The 21,103-nt window shown below is 57.4% G+C and overlaps 1 protein-coding gene across 14 annotated transcripts in view; it reads right to left on the bottom strand.

The window, feature by feature from the left end:
* EMID1 (EMI domain containing 1) overlaps positions 1–21,103 on the bottom strand; it is a 110,155-nt gene that overhangs the window by 42,546 nt on the left and 46,506 nt on the right. For all 14 annotated transcript variants that reach the window (XR_004648243.1, XR_004648244.1, XR_004648245.1 and 11 more), the window contains exon 5: positions 2,975–3,061. Coding sequence is in view for 11 of the 14 variants with exons in the window: in XM_034790971.1 (XP_034646862.1) it covers positions 2,975–3,061 (87 nt within the window). In the remaining 3 variants the exon portion in view is untranslated. The remainder of the gene's footprint in view (positions 1–2,974; positions 3,062–21,103) is intronic.

The following is a 21,103-nucleotide window of genomic DNA, read 5'->3' as shown; positions in this document are numbered from 1 at the left end:
CCGAATAGAGGACAATGATCACGTCCCTCGATCTGCTGGCAATGCCCCTACTTATACAGCCCAAAATGCCGTTAGCCTTCTTGGCAATAAGAGCACACTGTTGACTCATATCCAGCTTCTCATCCACTGTAACCCCTAGGTCCTTTTCTGCAGAACTGCTCCCTAGCCATTCGGTCCCTAGTCTGTAGCAGTGCATGGGATTCTTCTGTCTTAATTGCAGGTCTCTGCACTTGTCCTTGTTGAACCTCATCAGATTTCTTTTGGCCCAATCCTCTAATTTGTCTAGGTCCCTCTGTATCCTATCTACCACTCCTCCCAGTTTAGTGTCATCTGCAAACTTGCTGAGAGTGCAGTCCACGCCATCCTCCACATTATTAATGTAGATATTGAACAAAACCGGCCCCAGGACCGACCCTTGGGGCACTCCGCTTGATACCGGCTACCAACTAGACATGAAGCCATTGATCACTACCTGTTGAGCACGATAATCTAGCCAGCTTTCTATCCACCTTATAGTCCATTCACCCAGCCCACACTTCTTTAACTTGCCGGCAAGAATACTGTGGGAGACCGTGTCAAAAGCTTTGCTAAAGTCAAGGAATAACACATCCACTGCTTTCCCCTCATCCACAGAGCCAGTTATCTCCTCATAGAAGGCAATTAGTTAGTCAGGCATGACTTGCCCTTGGTGAATCCATGCTGACTGTTCCTGATCACTTTCCTTTCCTCTAAGTGCATAAGAATTGATTCCTTGAGGACCTGCTCCCTGATTTTTCCAAGGAATGAGATGAGGCCGACTGGCCTGTAGTTCCCCGGATCCTCCTTCTTCCCTTTTTTAAAGATGGGCACTACATTCGCCTTTTTCCAGTCATCCGGGACCTCCCCTGATCTCCATGAGTTTTCAAAGATAATGGCCAATGGCTCTGCAATCTCATCCGCCAACTCTTTTAACACCCCCTCGGCCCCTTGAACTTGTGCTTGTCCAGCTTTTCTAAATAGTCCTGAACCACTTCTTTCCCCACAGAGGGCTGCTCACCTCCTTCCCATACTGTGCTGCCCAGTGCAGCAGTCTGGGAGCTGACCTTGTTCGTGAAGACAGAGGCAAAAAAAGCATTGAGTACATTAGCTTTTTCCACATCCTCGGTCACTAGTTTGCCTCCCTCATGCAGTAAGAGGTCCACACTTTCCCTGAACTTCTTCTTGTTGCTAACATACCTGAAGAAACCCTTCTTGTTACTCTTAACATCTCTTGCTAACTGCAACTCCCAGGGTGATTTGGCCTTCCTGATTTCACTCCTGCATGCCTGAGCAATATTTTTATACTCCTCCCTGGTCATTTGTCCAACCTTCCACTTCTTGTAAGCTTCTTTTTTGCATTTAAGATCAGCAAGGATTTCACTGTTAAGCCAAGCTGGTCGCCTGCTATATTTACTATTCTTTCTACACATCGGGATGGTTTGTTCCTGCAACCGCAATAAGGATTCTTTAACATACAGCCAGCTCTCTTGGACTCCTTTCCCCCTCATGTTATTTTCCCAGTGGATCCTACCCATCAGTTCTCTGAGGGAGTCAAAGTCTGCTTTTCTGAAGTCCAGGGTCCATATTCTGCTGCTCTCCTTTCTTCCTTGTGTCAGGATCCTGAACTCGACCATCTCATGGTCACTGCCTCCCAGATTCCCATCCACTTTTGCTTCCCCTACTAATTCTTCCCTGTTTGTGAGTAGCAGGTCAAGAAGAGCTCTGCCCCAGTTGGTTCCTCCAACACTTGCACAGGAAATTGTCCCCTACACTTTCCAAAAACTTCCTGGATTGTCTGTGCACTGCTGTATTGCTCTCCCAGCAGATATTGCGGTGATTGAAGTCCTCCCAAGATGACCAGGGCCTGTGATCTAGTAACTTCTATTAGTTGAACCTCATCAGATTTCTTTTGGCCCAATCCTCCAATTTGGCTAGGTCACTCTGGACTCTATCCCTACTCTCCAGTGTATTGACCTTTCCCCCCAGCTTAGTGTCATCTGCGAATTTGCTGAGGGTGTAATTAATCCCATCATCCAGATCATTAATAATAACTTGCCTTTTAATTAACATAAAGCCATTCTGTGGTTACATTTCCGTGTTAAAACGTAGAATATAGTTAAGTTAATTCAAAATAGCCTACTTAGAACAGCTGTTATATTAGTTTATTTCTGGGAGGGAGTTTGTGTGTAGGAGGGGGCTCAAGGCTGGGACAGAGTGTTGGGGTGCAGGAGAGGGTGAGGGGTGCGGGCTCTGGGAGGGAGTTTGGTGCAGGAGGGGATTCTGACCTGGGGCAGGGGGTTGGGGTGCAGGAGGGGGTTCAGGTTTCGTCCGGGCGGCACTTACCACAGGCGGCTCCCAGCAAGGCGTAGGCAGGCTGCCTGCATGCCGTGGTCCCACGCTGCTCCCGGAAGCGGCCGGCTGCTGGCACGTCTCTGTGCACCACTGGGGGGAGGGGGACAGCGTGTCTCCGTGCGCTGCCTGTGCCTGCAAACACCGCCCCCGCAGCTCCCATTGGGCAGTTCCCAGCCAATGGGAGCTGCAGGGACAGTGCTGGGGGCGGGGGCAGTGCGCGGAGCCACCTCTACCCCTCCCGGGGCTGCAGAGACATGCCAGCAGCCGTCCGATTCCGGGAGCGGTGTGGGACCATGGCATTCAGGCAGCCTGCCTAAGCTCTGCTGTGCCAAAGCCACCCCCCTAAGCCCGGGGCCCTGGGCTGCAGCCCCTAAAGCCCCTGTGTTAATTCAGCCCTGCTAGTGCCTGGCTTCCCTCATTCTCTCCCTCTCTCCCTGTCTATCATTCTCTTTTCCCACTGCCACTTTCTCTGCCCCCTCCCTGCCCCTGAGATAGCTCAGAGTAGGGGCAAGGGCAGTACGGGTTTGAGGGGAGGAGAGACGCAGGGTTCTAGCGCAGCACAATCTCCAGCCAAAGAAAGGTGACACCTTCCCTCCAGACCCACCTGAGTAAGTTGCTGGTCGGAGGGGGAGCCTGCGCAGGGGGGCACTGGGACGTCCGGTTTCCTGCGGGGCGATGTAGCTGATGGTCTCTGCAAAGGAAACGGATGGCATTAGTCACTCAGTGGACTGGCTCATAGGATCTGTGGTCTCCATACTGCCCCCCAGGCTGGAATCCCGACCCCCAGGGAGACTGTCCAGGGGAAACTGACCCCTAGTCCCTGTCTTGGGGCTCTCTGGACCTCTCAGCTCTGGTATTGCCCCTGTGAAGGGAGCTGAGCTCAGTGGGGCAGATGCTTATTCCCACTCCTCTCCTGCTGCTCCCAGGGGATACAAGGCCCTTCCAGGGGCTGGCCCCTGAGAGAGTCAGTAACATTCAATAACACTATGAGGGCAACAAACTGGTGGAGACCCAGAATCGGACACACCCACCCGGGGCCAACCATGTCTACTGCAGCTCTGCAAAGGACTGAGGGCCCCAGCTGCAAGCCAGGGGGCAGAGCCCAATTCATGGGAATGCAGGGCCCCTCCAGTGCAGGAGCCAGGCAGTGCGCTGACCAGCCGGAGGGACACTGAGCAGAGGGCTGGAGGGGTGGGAGAGTGGGGGCAGAGGAGAGCATGTTGAGCTGTGCCCACCTCAGGGACACTCCTTGTTTCCCTGGGCCTGGATCACACCCTACAAACCTGGGCCAGCATGGGGAGCAGGAATCCACCCAGCCTGGGTCTCCCACAGGCCAGCACACACAACTAATTGCTAGCCCCAAGCTGGCCGTCTGCTTTGCCACAAGCCCCCTGCAGGCTGGCGCTGCCTGACCCCCCCGGCACTGCGGAGTCCCAGCCACCCTGCAGCATGGCCCCTCTCCCCACACAAAGCAGAAGGGGCCACAGGCACAGCGGCCCATCTCTGAGCCAGGGCAAGGGCAAGACCTGATGCTGGGCAGGGGGAGCAAAGGAGGATGGGCCAGCCTGGGCCGGACACGAGGCAAACAATCTTCCCCAAAGGTGCCAGGTCTGGTTCAGGTGCTAGCTCTCTGTGCTCCCCGCAGGGACTCCCCCAGAGCCAGCCGGGCACTGAGACGATGCCAAAGCTTCTTCCTAGGCCCTGCAAGGAGCTAACTGGAGTGCAAAGGGTTAACATCTCCCCCTCTCCCCACAGATCTCCCAGTCTATCCAGGAGCCACCTGGCTGGGGTGTGTAGACAGGTATGGCCCCTTGCTTACAGCTGTCCAGGCAAGGAGACCCTGGTGAATCGGGAGGGGGGGGACAGGGGAGGGAAAGCCGGTGCCTTTTGATCTCTCCCCGCAACTAAGCAACCTAATCTAACATTCCCCTCTGTCTCTAGCACAGTTCCCGCCTGCCCAGGGCTCAGTTAGGGTGACCATGTTGGGGTTACTAGGCCTGCCTGAGCCAGAGTTCTTCCATGTTTAAACTCTGTCCTTCCATGTTTAACTCTGATCGACCTCAACAACCAAGGACAGGAATTGGAATGTGTAAATAGCTAGTTAGCAATTACGACCTTGCTCATACTAGGTACCAAACAATACTGATGAGGTTTGCATGTTTCTAGCTGGGGAAGGGGTAATAAACTAAGGGTAAACAGGACCAAATAACAGTTTAGGGAGAAGTTACTAACAAGCTAGATTTATAGCCCTAGAATGATTTAGTTGCTTAAATGTATAAACATGCCTTCGGTAGAGAGAGGAGGCGGAGTAGGGGGGGGTGGTAGAGAGGGGGAGAGAGCGGGGGCTTAGTTGTAAAATGTATAAAGAAGAGAGAAACTGTTTTTGTTGGTGTGCTTGATTTGAGACTTGCCTGTCTCCTTGCACCACTTTGAGATCTCAAATAAACTTTGATTGTTTCTCCACCCCGGTATGTTTATTGGCGCGAAGCACTCCGGGCAACGAACCCCATTGTTGCTGTCCTCGGGCCCCTGTGCTGGCAACAACCAGATGTCCCGATTTTATAGAGACAGTCCCAATATTTGGGGCTTTGTCTTATATAGGCACCTGTTACCTCCTACCCCCGTCCCGATTTTTCACACTTGCCCTCTGGTCACCCTAAGCTCAGTTCCCCAGTCCCTGCCCCCACGGGGCTGAGGCTGTAAGGGAGGGGTGCCCCGAACTCAACCCACAGGCCTTTTGGGGTGCAGAAGGAAGCAAGGACAACACACCCTGGGCAGTGGGGACAGAATTCCAAGCTCCCAGTAGCTCAGCCAGTGGGACGGACCCTCGCTGTTGGGAACAGCCAGAGAACCGCAGCGGGGAGAGGGGGCAGACGAACCCCCTCTGTCCTGATGGCCACTCGATAAGGCCCAAGTCAACATCTGAACTCAGACCCTAGCGTAGGATCAGGCACTGACCACCCAAGCTGGCCTCACCCGCGGGTCCTTTGACTTGGAAAATGGGAGCCAACTACATTTGTCAGGGCCTTCTCTCTCTGCTGCTCTCCCGTCTCTGGCACCTGGGTCACAGGCACATTCCCTCCCCAAGCAGGGAGATGGAGGGGGTTGGGGTAAGCAGATGGCTTCCTCAGTGGCGGAGGAGGAGCTAAGAAGTGTTGCTTCATTCCTCCATTCGGGTCAATGTCCTTGGGGCCCCAAGGAAACATTCCCATTCCCAGAACTGCCTTTCTTGGAAGGACGGCACTGAACTTTAGCCCAAGCTCCCAGCTAGAAAATCCCTGTTGGAATGAAACGGACAATGGTATAGACAAACACTAGGGGATGTGAGGTGCAATAGCTAGGGCCAGCAACAGGGCTGAACTAGCACCAGAAACAGTGACTATGTGACAGCCTATGTGCATGGCCCTCTGAGCTACACTGCAATTCCGCACTGCTTTCCACCCCTCCATACACTGCACCTTTGCACTGCATTACACCTGTGCGCTGCACTGCACCTCCAACCTACTCCGCAACTCTCCATGTATTGCACCTCTGTACTATACTGCAATTAGTCACTGCTTTCTACCGAGCCATGCATTGCATCCCTGCACTGCACCTGTCCAGGCACTGCACCTGAAAGCTACACTGCAACTCTTCATCAAACCTCCGCACTGCACTACACCTCTGCATTGCACTAGCTCATGGCACTGCACTACACCTCTGAATGGACTGCGCCTCCAAACTACACTGCAACTTTCCATGCATTCCACCTCTGGGTCACACCGCCTCTCTTTGCATCACAGCCTCACTTTGACCCAACAATAGTGCATGAGCACCCTGCATTGTGCACATGCCTCAGCTTTGCACCTCAGTGCCATATGTGCTACTCTGCACCAGGTGCTGTGGAACTCCCTGCAGCAGGAGGCCATTGAGACAAAAACAGCTGCTGGATTGGACAAAGGACTGAGTGACATGACTGTTGTAATAACTCTGGTCGCTCTGCAAGCTGAGGGTGATCAAACCTCATGTTTCAGGGTGTCTGATGAATGCCAGGAAGTGCCCCTTCCAAGTACAGCTCCAGGCACCAGCAGGGGAAGGTCTGCCGGTAGGGCCCTTGTTTCCCCTGTACACTGACACATGCCCAAATCCAAGATTAAATCTGCTCCCAGATGACTGTGCACCTGCAGTTGGCACTGGAGAAGGGCACAGCGGGCAACAGGAGGTGTCAGGCAGTGGAGGGGGAAACAACAAGGTGGGAATCAGGGAAGGGACAGTGCAGTGGACACTTGTGGGTGTGGGCATTAGGGGACAGAGAGTATCTCTAAGGGCAGGAACATGGGCATCAGGGTTGGCAGTGGAACAATGAGGAGGGCATCTGGGGGGGGCAGGCTACAGTCTGGCAGGAATGGAGGATAGGATATGTGCAGCACCCAGTGGGGATGGCACAGGGGGAAGGGAAGGTATAGTGGCATTGGAGAATGGGGGAGCATGGTGTGGTGGGGAGCATATGCAAGGCATAGTGAGCAGTCTCTGAGTGGACAAGGCCTGGAGAGTCCCTCATTGCATTGCATGAGGCTGCCTTACAGGCAGTATGTGCAGGCAGGTGGATGGGATCAGTCCTGAAGCCACGGGACATGAGCACAGCTGAGTTCGCCCCACACTCAGGCACATGTCCTGGTCCTGCCTCTCCTTAGCACATTTGGAGGAGCTGGGAGTTTGTGTTTGCAGAAAGAGGCCAAACTTTTGCAAACACCTTTCGAGCACGGATGTTTGATTTGCTTTGGGATCAGGGCCTGCTGTCACCAGATCCTGCACTGGCGCTGCTGGGGAGACCATGAGAGTGAGTTAGCATGGGACTCACCTGGGGAACTCACTGCTGCAGCCTAGTACCCTAACGAACTGGCTGCTGTGTGCGAGCTCTGCCCTTTACTGGCTGCATTGAGAACTGCTCCCCATGTTGGCAGGCGCTCAGCTGGTCAGCGTTAATTCTGATTCAAGGTGAACTCCAGTGAGGGTTTTCAGAGCAGGGGCAGCTGTGTTTGAGCTCTGCTGACACTGTGACATTTCCAGAGGGAGGACCAGGGAGCTCAAGGCTTTGGACATTATCTAGGCAAATGGCTAAATAAAGCTTGTTTGTTTTTTCTAAGGCAGAAATATAGGGGCCAGCCCTGGCATTCAGTTAGCCCGGAGTGAACCCAGAGTGACTCCACTGATCACTCCTCTGACTCCACGAGGAGCACTGCAGATTTCCCCTGGTGTCATTGCAAATGGGCTCTGTCCCAGTTTGGCTCTGGGCAGGGGGCAGTGGAGGAGCGAGGGTAACTCAGGCAACGAGACGGGTATAGTTACTTGAGAAAAACAAAGCTGAATTCCCCCTCCCGGAGATCAGAGCTGAGCTCACATCCCGGAGCCAGGCTCCATCTGGGACCAGCTGGAGGAAGTGACCCCAACTGAGACATACACAGAGACACAACGGATTTCCTTAGCCACCCACATCCTCTGTGAGCAGGTGTCACCCAGCAGAGCTTGCAGGCCAGGTCCCCACTAGGCAGAGGGTCTTCCTGGGTCTGGGGACTCAGTCCCGTGTGAGAAACAGCCCCCAGGCAAGAGGGCTCCTGCCTCCCCTTTAGCTCTGAGCTCCATAGTGAATGCGATGGACTGGCCCCACTGGCTAACCAGGCTTTGTTCTTCTCCAGCTCCTTCCCTCCCAAGGTGCTTCACCCACACCAGTGAGTTTAACTTCCCAGTGTCCCTGCAAGACAGAGACAATGCCCCCACGATGCAGAGATGGGGAAACCGAGGCGTTGTCTCTGACATGCCCCAGGTGACACAGCGAGTCAACAGCAGTGCTGGGAACAGAAGCCAAGAGGCCTGTCTCCCTCTTCTAACCGCCAGACAACACTACCCTCACAGAGCCAGAGACAGAACCCAGGAGCCCTGACTCTTCATCCCCTGTTCTTGCTAGTAGACCACATTTCCCACCCAGAGTCAGGAGGAGAACCCAGGAGTCCTGGTTCCCAGAGCCTTGCTCTGGCCATTAAACCTCCCAACTTCCCATGCTGCAATAACATAAACAAAAATAAAAACTACTCACCAGTTTTTAAAAAGCAATTGCAGTGCCTATGCAAAAGGCACCAGCTTCACAGCCTAGAGACTGAAAACCTCTGTATAACCCCCGAGTGGGTAGAGCATGGGCAGCAACTGAGCAAGCTCCCCACACGCCTTGCCCCCCGCCCCGATAGCACCCCCTGTATGGCTGAGTCTCCATGCCCCAATCAGCCCTTGGCTTCTCTCCTTGTCAACAAGGGGGTAAGTTCCCAGACGCGCTGGTATTTTGGGTTGTGGTGCAAGGCTTGTGATGTTGGTGTATGTCTTCAAGCCCCAGCTCCCGGACTCCTGGCATGGGGAGAATCCTAGCTTTCATTTTCTGAAATAAAGGGAACATTCTAGCCCTGCTGGTTATGCAGAAAACATGATCCCTAAAGGCTTACAAACCAGAAGGCACCTATGCAGAACCCAGACCTAAAGTCTCATGATTTTTAACCCACTCTCACAATTTCGGGAGTTGGACCCAGACACCATCCCTGCCCATCCTGGCTAATAGCCATTGATGGACCTAGCCCCCAGGAACTTATCTAGTTCTTTTTTGAACCCTGTTATATAGTCTTGGCCTTCACAACATCCTCTGGAAAGGAGTTCCACAGGTTGATTGTGCGTTGTGAGAAAAAATACTTCCTTTTGTTTGTTTTAAGCCTGCTGCCTATTAAGTGGCACATCAATTCAGTGGCAGAGCTGGCCTAGAACGCAGGAGTCCTGGCTCCATGCCCCCATCTCTAACCCCTCCCCCACAGATCCCTGCCTTACCTAAAGGGTTAATATTAACCAGTACCATTGTGGGGACCCAGTCCCCCAGATGTCAGCAGCTGCTGCACCCCTAAAAAAATAATAATCCTGCAGCAAAATGACAGGAGGTTTCAGCCTGAAAGCTACTCTGCAATCTCGCTTTGCCTGCCCTGAGCCCTGGTGTCCCAGGGACTGCCGCAGCAGCCGTCTCACTGTGCGGCTACCAGAGGCCATGCAGAGAACTCACGCCCCTGTTCCACACCCTTCACTGAGACTGGCTCTGGGTTCAGATCCTGCAGCAGTGGGGGGGATCAAAGCCAGCTCTGCTCTCCAGGGAGCTATTTCCCAGCGGGGGAAGGGGCATTCTTGCATCCGGACAAGGCTGCAAAGTGCTGTACAGCACAGGCGTGATGTGAGCCCAGTCAGATAAGGAGAGGCTGGTCGTTCCCAGGGACCCCTACCCCACCTTCCTCCCATCTGTAGAAACTGACCCACACACTCTCCTTTCAAACCAAGGAATGCCAGCTTCCTGCAGCCTCCAGCCTGGCCCCCAAGCTGCATGCCCCATTCCAGGGCCACTTGCCCGTCCCTCCTCCCCAGGCAGGGGCAGAGGCACACCACTTAGGAAAGTTGGCACGGGCCCTGGTACGAGTGCCCTAGAGGGGGGAGGGGCTCTGATTGTACAGCAGTGTCAGGCTTCCCAGAACTGCAGGATCATGGGGGAGAGAGAGGTGGGGAGAGTGGGAGAGATGGAAACTGATGGGGCGGGAGAGTGAGAGGGAAGAAAGATGATACTCTGCTGAGGCTCCTTCTTTCTGTCTATCTGTCTGTCCCTGGAGTCCCAAGCAGGAAAGAGGGAGGTGAATCCCCTCCTGGAGCTAATGGCAGTGCTCCTAGCTCCTGTCTGCCCCAAGGATGGGGGAGGGGGGGGGTTTCCAGGCCTCCTAGGGTTGCCAACTTTATAACTGCAGAAAACCAAACACCCTTGCCCTGCCCCTGCCCTGAGGCCACACCCCTGCACCGCCCCTTCTCTGAGGCACCGCCCCCACTCACTCCATCCCCCCTCCCTCCGAGGCTCGCTCTCCACCACTCTCACTCTCTCATTTTCACTAGACTGGGGCAGGGAGTTGGGGTGCGGGCTCCGGCCAGGTGGTGCTTACCTCAGGCGGCTCACTGAAGCGGCCGGCATGTCCGACTCCTAGGCAGAGGGGCAGGGGGCTTTGTGCGCTACCCTCGCAGCTCCCATTGGCTGTGGTTCCAGGACAATGGGAGTATGGAGCCAGCACTCTGGGCCACCCCTACACTGGAGGGACATTCTGGCCACTTCCTGGGAGCCTGCCAGCCCTGCTGCGCTGCCAACCGGACTTTTAATGGGTGTTTTCGACTGGGCATTCAGGTCAAAAACCGGACCCCTGGGAACCCGTCCCTACACCTCACTCCCCCTTCGCCCTGCACTGATGTGGCAACAGCCTTGGCTGGGGAATTGAGGCCAGAGCCGGGTCGCAGCCAGTATGTTTGTCCCTCACCCCCGTCCCTGGCCCATGGAGGGGAGGGTTGGGGCCTGGGCAGGAAGGGCAGCTGCAGGCTGAGCCAATTAGGTTCTAACCACCCCCTTCCGCCGCTGGGTCCCAGGCTGCCTGTCGAAGGCGCTGGTGAGGTTCTCAGCAAGGCCCTGCATCCCTCACTAGCACACTGGCCCTGGCCTGCTGTCCCCCCAGCTGTGGGGCTTGTGTCCCCTGCTGAGCCCCGGGCACCGGCCCGCTCCTCTGAAAGGTCACTGGGGCTGGGACAGAGGGCTCTGAGCCCTAAGAGGTGCCCTGCTCCCCTCCCCAAATGCCTGCTGCCTCCAGACTCCCCTCCCTCCCAACTGCTCTACATGCACAACAGCTCTGAATTCCAGCATCCAAGGGGTTAAAAGTCCCCCCCAGCTCCTGTAGCCAGGAGCAGGCAGAGTTGGGTGGTGCCCAGGACTCACCTTCCTGTTCACCACTAGCCACCTGGCTGGGGAGGGGGTGAGCAGGGAGCTGGAAGGAGGCGCTGACACCACCTTTCCCCTCCCCCTGCTCTGGGGTCCTCACGTCAGGGCATCTCCTCTCCTCCCCCAGGTTCCCAGGGCTGGACATACGTGCAGCTGCGCTGCCCCCCAGGGTGATCCACCCCCAGCCCCCGAGAAGCAGTTTACAAGCCCAGTGTAAATATTTGCAGACAGTGAAGGGAAGGGGCAGCGCTGGGTGGGGCTGATTTGTTCAGAGCCAGTGCTGGAAAAAGACAATAGAGGAGCAGAGCCAAGGTGTTTCCTGAGCTCTGGCCCTAGGGGGTCCCAGCTGCCAGGCCCTTTGCACGACTCCGCAGGGTGGAGGGGGTCTGAGCTAGCGCTACGGCCTGCCACAGCTACATTGGCAACGTGGTTTCCCTTTACAGCTGAATTTTTATCCTCTCTAAAATCCATACGCATCACCAACTCGGCTTGAAAATTGGCCAGGGTGGAGTTTGCAGTGCAAATCTGAGGTTCTTGGGTGACAGGGTTCCTGAGATACAGTCCCCCATTTGTCCCAAATGGCCTGTTTTCATTATTTTTTTCCACAGCCTGGGCTACCTCTTAATAGAGAGATCCTCTCTGAACACCTCCCCTCCCACTGGACACTGCACCAACAGCAGGGGGGAGAGGCCCACAGGTGCCTGAACCATGGCCCCATCCCCCCCCGTGCTGCTCCTCAGGCCCTGCCCCTTCTCCCCACCCCTCTCCCCCCCCCCATCCCCCCCTTCCCCGCCGCCCCCCCTGCCTCCTCTCCCCCCGCCCCCCATCCGCTTTCCCCCCTCCCGCCCCCCCCCCCCCCGCACTTGCTGTTACGGCCGGTAAAAAGGGGGAGGGCCCTGCCCCCCCCCCGTTCCAGCGCCCCTACACTGCACTGACCCCACTGCACAGACCCCCATCTCCTCTCCCATTGGTCACTGCACAGACCACACCTCCCCTCTCATTGGTCATTGCACAGATTCCACCTTTGCTGCTATTGGTCACTGGACAGACCAAACCTGTGCTTCGACTGGTCATTGCCCAGACCCCTCCCAAACACGCTCCCACTGCCACTCTGACCCTGCACAACCGTGGCTGGGCCTCGGTGTCCTTTGGCTCCCGGCTGGGGCTCAGAGCGGCTCCAGCCCTCGTTGGCAGGCCGGGATTTGACAAGCTGGGAGTCTGAGCACTCTGAGCATGCCCCTTTGGCTGCCCAACCACAGGCTGCGCATGCCTCTTTGGAGCCAGGCCTGCCCCTCCTGAAATCCATGGTTAGGCTCCCACCGTGTACTGCACAGCAGGGGCTCTGGCCTGCGAACACAAGCTGGGGCCTGTCAGAGATGTGCAGGGGGTGGGGGGAGCTCATGTCTCCTACCTTGGGAGGAGGGAGCGAGGAAGGAGGCTCCCTCCTGCTCCCTCTCTCCCCCACAAATTAAGACCAGCTGAATAAATAAATCCTGCCCCGACTAGTCCCTCCCAAGCCTCTAGCTAGAGCCTGAGGACAGGGGTCGCTCCCTTCCCAGACTGCCGCAGGCCCATGTCACATTTTGGCACCTGTTTGGCTGCTAATGGGCTGAGGCTGGCGAGTGAATGGCAGACCCCTGGGGGGACAGCCCTTCCCGCTGCCTTTGAAAGCAGCTGGGGAGGCAATGCGCTGACCCAGGGAGGAAGGATTCAACAAACAGGAAGAATTGATCACTTCCCTTTGTCAACACCTTCACAGGTCGCTGGGAGGGGAGGGGAGGGGGAATCCCACCCTCGGGACTAGTTCCAAGGCAGGCCAGGAGGGGACAGACAGCCTGCTGCAGAGATAGAGGGGGACTGGGCCCAACCCTCCTCTCCAAATCGCCTGGTGCTTTCAGCGTTAGTTCCCTTTCTTTTCTCCATTGCTCTCTTGGTTTTTTCCAATCGTTTTCCATTTCTTTCTTTCTTTCTTTCTTTCTTTCTTTCTTTCTTTCTTTCTTTCTTTCTTTCTTTCTTTCTTTCTTTCCCCCCTCGAATCCCAACAGCTATTGCCATATCAAGTCATCTGAGTGTTGCCAAGCTCAATACATCAAATATCTGCATGCAGGATAGAGTTTCACAGTAATGGGACTTCATACCAGGTGTCCCGTTTTTTATTGCTGTTCGTTTCTGACTCGCTGGCAGGCTGCCATGGATTATGAGGCCGTCTCTTTCCTTCCTCACAGAGTTGTGCACAGTTTGCGTCTTTGCTGTGTAGCCTTTGGCTAAGGCTTGTGGACGAAGCATGAGGGGATGACCCCGGAGGGTACTGCCCCCTTGCTTCTTTGTATGGTGCACAATGCTGTACAAAGCATGTCAGTTATATTGTATCTGTTGATCACTGGAGTTGATCTGCCATTTTTCAACCAAAATATGTTCCAATGGGAGAAAAAATGGTTGGAAAATGTCTGCTGTACCCCTCCCTACTCCCCATTTTCTAACCAACTCTATTAATTACCCAGCCAGTCCTCCTTAGGTTTCCACTGGACCTTCTGACTCCTACTTCCAGTCTGGGATTGCTGATTTGAGATTTGGCAAGCAGCCACTTGCCCTTGGAGCATGGCACTGCAGTGAGCTGTCAGCTAGGGAGCTGGTTCTAAGAAGGAACTGCTCGCCAGCTCGCTTGTACTCATTTATTTGCTTTGCTCAGCCAGGAGTGGGTATCCTTTCAGAGTTTGGTCTGTGAGCTTTTGGGAGCCAGGCCCATCTGTTTGCACAGCGCCTAGCACACTGGGGGCCTGGACTATGACCAGCGCTCCTAGGTGCTCCTGCAAACAAGCAATAAAGAGTTTTCAGAAGACCCAAGAGCCACATTTTCAAGTGCTCAACACCCAGAAGTGGGGCCGAGTTTCCAGCAGAACGCAGCACTTGCCGTGCCGAGCTCACCCCAACATCCAGCCCCTTGTGTCCAGAGAACCTGCTTCGTTGTGAGTTTCTCTGTGGGCTGGATCTGGAGGCTGATGGTGCTCAGACCTGGGGCTGAAGTGCTGCAGGGTCCCATCCGGCTCATGTCTTATGCCCCTAAAACCTCATGCTTCAGACCTTTTTCTGGTCACCTGCAGGGGTCAGGAAGGGAACATTTCCCCTCCCAGTGTATTCCAAAGGTTTTCTTCTCTCCTTCCTCTGAAGCATCAGAGATAGCCATAGAAGGAGATGGGACACTGGACAGGTGGGCCAGTGCTCTGATGTGAAGCAGAGAATTTGCTTTCTCAGGTGCTTGGCTGGTGTCACACTAATGGCCGGGTTTGGGGTCGGGAAGGAATTTTCCCCAGCTCAGATTGGCAGAGACCTTGGGCAGTTTTCACCTTCTTCTACAGCATGTGGTTACTGGTCACTTGTCAGGATCATCTGGGTGTATCTCACTTAATCCTTTCCCTGCCAATGCAGGGGCCTTGGGCACTGGTGCACCTTGGTCCCTCCTGTTCTCTGCCTGGGGCACATCACAGCTTAATCTTCTGAGGGCTGTGATACTTAGATCTAATTCTGGTTGTTGGGCTTGGTGTGGGTGAGGTTTAATGGTCTGTGATATGCAGGATGTCATACTAGCTGGTCCAGTCTGGCTTTAACCTCTATTGCAGGGGTGGGCAAACTTTTTGGCCTGCGGGCCACATCTGGGTGGGGAAATTGCATGCAGGGCTATGAATGTAGGGCTGGGGTACGGGGATGGGGTGCGGGAGGGAGTGTGGGGTGTGGGAGGGGGTGCGGTGTACAGGAAGGGCCTCAGGGCAAAGGGTTGGGGTGGAGGAGGGGTGGTGTGTACGAGGGGGCTCAGGGCAGGGGGGTTGGAGTGCGGGGGGCACAGGAGGGGTTCGGGGTGTGGGCTCCGGCCTGGCGCTGCTTACCTGGAGCGGCTCCGGGGTGGTAGCGGCCCTGTGCTGCTCCCGGAAGTGGCCGTCCCTGTGGCCCCTGGGGGAGGGGAGGAAAGGGAAGGGATCTGTGTGCTGCCCTCGCCTGTGGGTACCACCCTCAAAGCTCCCATTGGCCGTGGTTCCCCATTCCTGGCCAATGGGAGCTGCGGAGGGCAGGTGCCTGCTGGCGAGGGCAGTGCATGGAGCCCTCTGTCCCCACCTCTCCCAGGGGCCGCAGGGACGTGGTGCTGGCCGCTTCCAGCCCGTGGGCCGTAGTTTGCCCACCCCTGCTCTATAGCCAGTCCCCTGAGCTAGGAGCTGGGTATCTTTACCAGCACTGCCCGAGGTGTTCCAGCCAGGGGAGGACGAGCAGCACTGACACCGCCCGGAGCTGGGCACAGCCTCAGCAGCACGGCCTGACTGCTGGGAAGAGTCAGAGCAAGAACCTGCCGCTGGGACTCGCGTGTGACGGGTTTCCACTGGCGTCACTGAGAAGACTGTAGATGCCATCAGCAGGCGCCATGAAGAAAGGGGATTGAAGGCACTAGGAAGATGGAGCCCGGCTCAGCTCCAGACCCACAGCTCTGAAGGAGTCACCCCAGAGACAGTGCCGTGACCCGGAGCCTCAGGAACGCTGCATTCCCCAGGCAGCACTGACAGGATTCCAGCGGTGTGAACTAGGGTTACCATACGTCCGGATTTTCCCGGACATGTCCGGCTTTTTGGGACTCAAATCCCCGTCCCAAAAAGCCAAACATGTCTGGGAAAATAGGGAGGTGCTCTGCCGGGGGCTGGCCCGGGGCCCGGGGATGCGGGGCCGGGCCAGGCCTGGCGGTGTGGGGCTGGCAGTGCTGGGCCGGGGGCCGGGCCAGGCCGGGGCCAGCGGTAGTGGGCCGGGGGTGCTCGGCCGGGGGTTGGCCCAGGGTGAGGGGCCGGGCCAGGCCCCGGTGTGCGGGGCTGGGGCCGGCAGTGCTGGCCCGGGGGCCGGGGGCCGGAGGGAACCGCTCGGTTGGGGGGGGCAGACTGTGCCGGGCCTCCTCCTCCCCCCACCCCGCCAGCTTACCTGCTGCCTGCTTCAGGCTTCCCGCGAATCAAATGTTCGCTGGAAGCAGGGGAGGGTGCGGAGTTGGGGCGGGGACTTTGGGGAAGGGGTGGAGTTGGGGCGGGGGCTGGGGGCAGGGCCGGGGCCTGTGGAGTGTCCTCTTTTTGGACACTCAAAATATGGTAACCCTATGTGAACTGTCCCTCCTGGGGCGCCGCGGGCTAGCGCACCAATGGCGTGGGGGACTGGCTACTCGCAAAGGGGTCCCTGGCTCGCAGAGGTTACTAGGTGGCTGTGTCTTGCTGTCAGGCAGCGAGAACTGTTCTGGTGTGGCAAGGCCACTGCTCACTCCCCCTGACAGACAGCTCAGTAGATTGCCAGCCAGATGGAGCATGCCCTTCTCAGCAGCACTGGGGAGACGGGAGTTTCAATCACTCAGCTTTTCTGCTGAGATCCCACGTCCTAAGCACCAAGACATCAGGGGAGAAGCGGAGGGGGTGAGTTAGTGGCAGGCCCAGTGGATAGTGGGGTTGCCAACCTCCAGGATTGGCCTGGAGTCTCCAGGAATTAAGGATGAATCTTTAATTATAGATGATGTCATGTGATGAAACCTCCAGGAAATGTCCAACCAAAATTGGCAACCCTAGTGGGCCGCCGCTGAGCAGCCTCGGAATAGCTCCGATGGAGCAGGCCCCACCAGCTCCAGCTCTAGCTCGCGGCAGCCGCCTGCCAAGGCTGGGGGCAGAGGGACGAGCAGAGCTCTCGCAGGCTCCCAATTCCCAGCCGCAGCAAAACAAGCAGGGCTCCGCTTCCTCTGCACTTCCTAACCTCAGCCCCCGAGTCAGCATTGCTGCGGTCAGTGGGGAGCGAGCAGGCCTGGGGGTGCAGGCCCAGCTGGGGCTGTGTGCGGGGTCAGGGGAAGGGCACACACAGGGAGAATCACCTGACCCAACCCCACGGCTGGGTGCCCGGATCCCCTGCCTGGACAGCAAGAATGCCGTCTCCCGGGAGCCCTGTGGCCCCTCCCTGGCCTGGCCCCACTCAGGTCGCCCGCCCAGCCCCTCTGCTTCCCATATCGCTGCCCCTCCACCCCCCTTCATCCAGCCACCGCCTCGCATCTCTCCCTCTGGAGCACGTTCCAAAGCGGCCTGCTAGTCCCCAGAGACGAGGGGCCCAGGGCTGGCTCAGCTTGCACCGAAACCTGAGAGTGGCTCCAGGAGATGCGAGCGAGAGAATGTGAGGTGGATTGGATGGGGGGTGCCCAAGGGGGGGCCGGATGGGGACTGGGGGCTCCTGAAGGGGCTGGATGGGGAAATGGGGGGCTGGATGGGAGCTAACTGGGGGGTGGGGGCTGAGGGGAGCTGTGTGTATTATGGGGGGGGTCCCCCAGTTAGAGCACCTCCAGGACATTGAGCCTGCCTCTTCCATCCAGAAGTGTCGTCATGCTCCCCCCGCCGGTTCGATGTGTGGAGGCACCCCAAGGCCGATAGCTTGGCAGAGTGGAGAGGAGCTGGCAGGCAGCCAGGCCTGGGCCTTCCTCAACTGCAGCTGGGAAAAAATCACTGCAGCAGCCCTTCAGCCTCCCCTCTCCCCCTCCTCCTGCCCCTGTCCTGCGGATGGGGAGATCGGCTCACCTGCCCCCTGCTCTGGCCCCTCCACAATGGTTGCGAGTCCCGCCTGCCTCAGCATCCTGGGGTCACGGTTAAGTTTGTCTGTCCTTTCTTGGCACAAGGGGGAGCAATTCCTTCAAATCGCCCTGCGCCATCTGCACCAGAAATGAGCACCCCCCCTTTCAGGAGAGCCTGACAGCCCTGCTCTCCCCCAAGCTGGTTCTGGGGTGATCCAGGAGGCCCCCACCAAGCTGACAGCCTCTTAGTCAACCTCCTTCCCCCTGAGCCTCAGCTGGGGCTGAGACCCACACGAGCTCCCTGATGCCCAGGGATCTCGGGTAGGAGCAGGGAGGTGACTTTCCTTCGGTGTTTGGCACTGGTGCCACCACGGCTGGAACACTGTGTCCAGTGCTGGTGGCCCCAGCTAACGAGGCGTGGGGAGAAACTGGAGAAGAGCCACAAGAATGAATAAAGGATTAGAAACTTGCCTTCCAATGAGAGACTCGGAGCTCAGTCGATTTGGGTTAACAAAGAGGCTAAGGGGTGACTTGAGGACAGCCGATAAGTACCTAGCTGGGGAGCAAAACATTGACCTTCGCTCTAGCAGACAAAGGTCTCACACGCCCATGGGCTGGAAGCTGACGCTAAGCAAATTCAGATGGGAAATAAAATGCCCCTTTTTTACAATGAGGGCAATTAATCCTTGGAACAATTCCCAAGGGCAGGGGTGAATTCCCTCTCGCAGGCCAGTTTTAAATCCAGACGAGCTGGTTTTCTGAGCTCTGCTCTAGTTCAACCAGGAATTCGTTCAGGGAAGGCCTCTGGCCTGGTAGACGGGAGGTCAGGCTAGGCAGTCACAGTGATCCATTCCTGCCCTGGCTGCTGTGGCTACAGCACACCAAGCGATCTGGGGCCCAGGCTGGGCTCTCCAGGCGCGGGTTGTACCTGCCAGGCTGATCCCTGGGGAAATGGCACTGGCTAGTGGTGCTACCTTTGGCCAGGGCAGCCTGGTGGGCTGCTGTGCTTGTATTGTAAACTCAGACTCGCCCTGCCCGCACCCTGCTGGAAACTGCGTTCACAGCGAACATTCAAACACCCTCTTCCATCTATACGACTAGCAGAGGCCAGAGCTTCTGGGCCATCCCCTGTAGCACCTCCTGCTGGGAGACAGGGCCGGCTCTGTTTTTGACGCCCCAAGCAGCGCGCCGAATTGCCGCCCCGGACGGCGAGGGCAGTTCCTGTGCCGTTAGGGCAGCACGCACGTTTCCAGCAATTCGGCGGCAGCTTCTGTCTTCAGCCACCAAAATGCAGCTGAACATAGAAGCTGCCGCCAAATTACCGCCACCGCGGAAACGCGCATACCGCCCTAACATGGACTGCCCCCGCCGTCCGCAGCGGCAATTCGGCGCGCTGCTTGGGGCGGCAGAAACACACGGACTGCCGCCCCTTGCAGATTGCCGCCCCAAGCACCTGCTTGGAATGCTGGTGCCTGGAGCCGGCCCTGCCGGGAGATGCTGGTATGGGAGTAACTAACAGCTCCCCGGCTGGCAGGGCTTGGCAGTGCCCAGCGACGCTGCGACGGGTAGAACCCTGCAAATCCGCGGGTATCTGTGGACCATTTCTGTGGATAGCAGCGCGGATGTGGATACAAATTTTGTATCTGCGTAGGGCTGTGACGGTAAGAGCCGGCGGGCAGCTGTGAGAAACCTCTCAGCAAACCTCCACCTGTCCTGGGTGGGAGGCCTGGGGGGCAGGGACACTGGGCGGGGGGCTCCTTTGTTCCTCTCCCCGACCCGGCCTCGGCCGGGGGGCAGGTCGGAGCTGCAGTCCAGCTACGGTAAGAGCCGGGCAGGCTGCTCCAGGGAGCCACGGCAGACCTTCCACCGGCTCTGGGCGGGGGGCCCAAGCAGCCCCCGGGCAATTCCACAGGTGTCCTCCCTCCCTCCCTCCAGCCAGGCCAGCCAGGGAACTGTGGGGAGCAGTGGCAGACTCTCCACCTGCCCATGGTATGGGGGAGGGGGCCTGAGAGCAGCCCCCGGCAGCCGAGGGCAGGTGGAGGGTCCGTGACTCCGTGCGGGCTCCCCACAGCTGTCCGTGGCTTTCCCCGATTGGCTCCAGCGGGGGGATGCTTTGGAGCCTCAGCCCAGCCCCCATTGTAGAGCCCTACAAATCCGAGGATATCTGTGGATACCCACAGATCACTTTTGCGGATCGCGGATCGGATGCGGATACACATTTGGGTATCCGTGCAGGGCTCTAGCGACGGGCACCAGTTCATGCGGCTTTCATGGATGAGCAATCCAGGAGGAATGAGATACGCCGTGCAGCCATGCGTGGCCCTATCATAACAACACCCCCGCTCCACCGCACCACTGTTTACAAGCAGCCCTACAGTAACTAATTAGAAGAGGCAGCGCAGGGCTAATGAGCTACAACAAACCAGCAAACTGAAATCGCTGACATCAGGGGAAGAATCTGCCCCCAGCCCGGCTCCCCAGTCACCCCAGTATCATCTCGGGGATGACCAATGATGAGAACCCCCCATACCTGCCCCACTCTGAGGGGGGCTGCCCCATACATCTACCCCCAGAGATCCCTCTGCCCCACACTGTCTGATTCCGTACCTGTCCCCTCAGATTCCCTGGGAGGTGCCCTGGATCGCTTGACCTCTAGGTTGGCAGCATAAGGTGCCAGGGGGCAGTCTAGAGGATGCCCAGCGACTGATCTCTGCCATCCAGCATCTGATTGATGCTGATGTCAGCAGCTTTCACATTGTACCGCCTCCAACTACTCACACCCCCCTCCACCCCTCATGACAATGAACACCCAGATTGAAGTTCTGTCTCCATAGCACTTCCTATGGCAGTAGTTAGCAGCCACTCCCCCATCAGCTGGTGCGGACAGCGGCTTAGCTGCTAGTGGAGATGGGGCTCATCACACCCTTGGTGACACAGTGCCCAATAGTTGGGTCCCGTCTATGCCAGCAACAGTGATCCAGCCAATGCGGGATCCATTGCTGACAACCAAAGACAATGCTAGGGCAGCTGGTGTCCTGAGCTCCCTCTGTCCTGCCATGAGATGGCTGTCCCTCTATGCTATCTATCTGGCCCAGAGCCCCCTCTGCCCCACACGGAGAGGGAGCTGCCTCCCAGAGTCCCCTCTGCCCCACACGGAGAGGGAGCTGCCCCCCAGAGCCCCCTCTGCCCCACACGGAGAGGGAGCTGCCCCCCAGAGCCCCCTCTGCCCCACACGGAGAGGGAGCTGCCCCCCAGAGCCCCCTCTGCCCCACACGGAGAGGGAGCTGCCCCCCAGAGCCCCCTCTGCCCCACACGGAGAGGGAGCTGCCCCCCAGAGCCCCCTCTGCCCCACACGGAGAGGGAGCTGCCCCCCAGAG

The sequence above is a fragment of the Trachemys scripta genome, chromosome 15 (assembly GCF_013100865.1).
Source record: "Trachemys scripta elegans isolate TJP31775 chromosome 15, CAS_Tse_1.0, whole genome shotgun sequence".
Taxonomy (NCBI): Eukaryota; Metazoa; Chordata; order Testudines; family Emydidae; genus Trachemys; species Trachemys scripta.
Note: the sequence above shows the minus strand (reverse complement) of the source record. Positions and strands in the feature narration are given on the sequence as shown.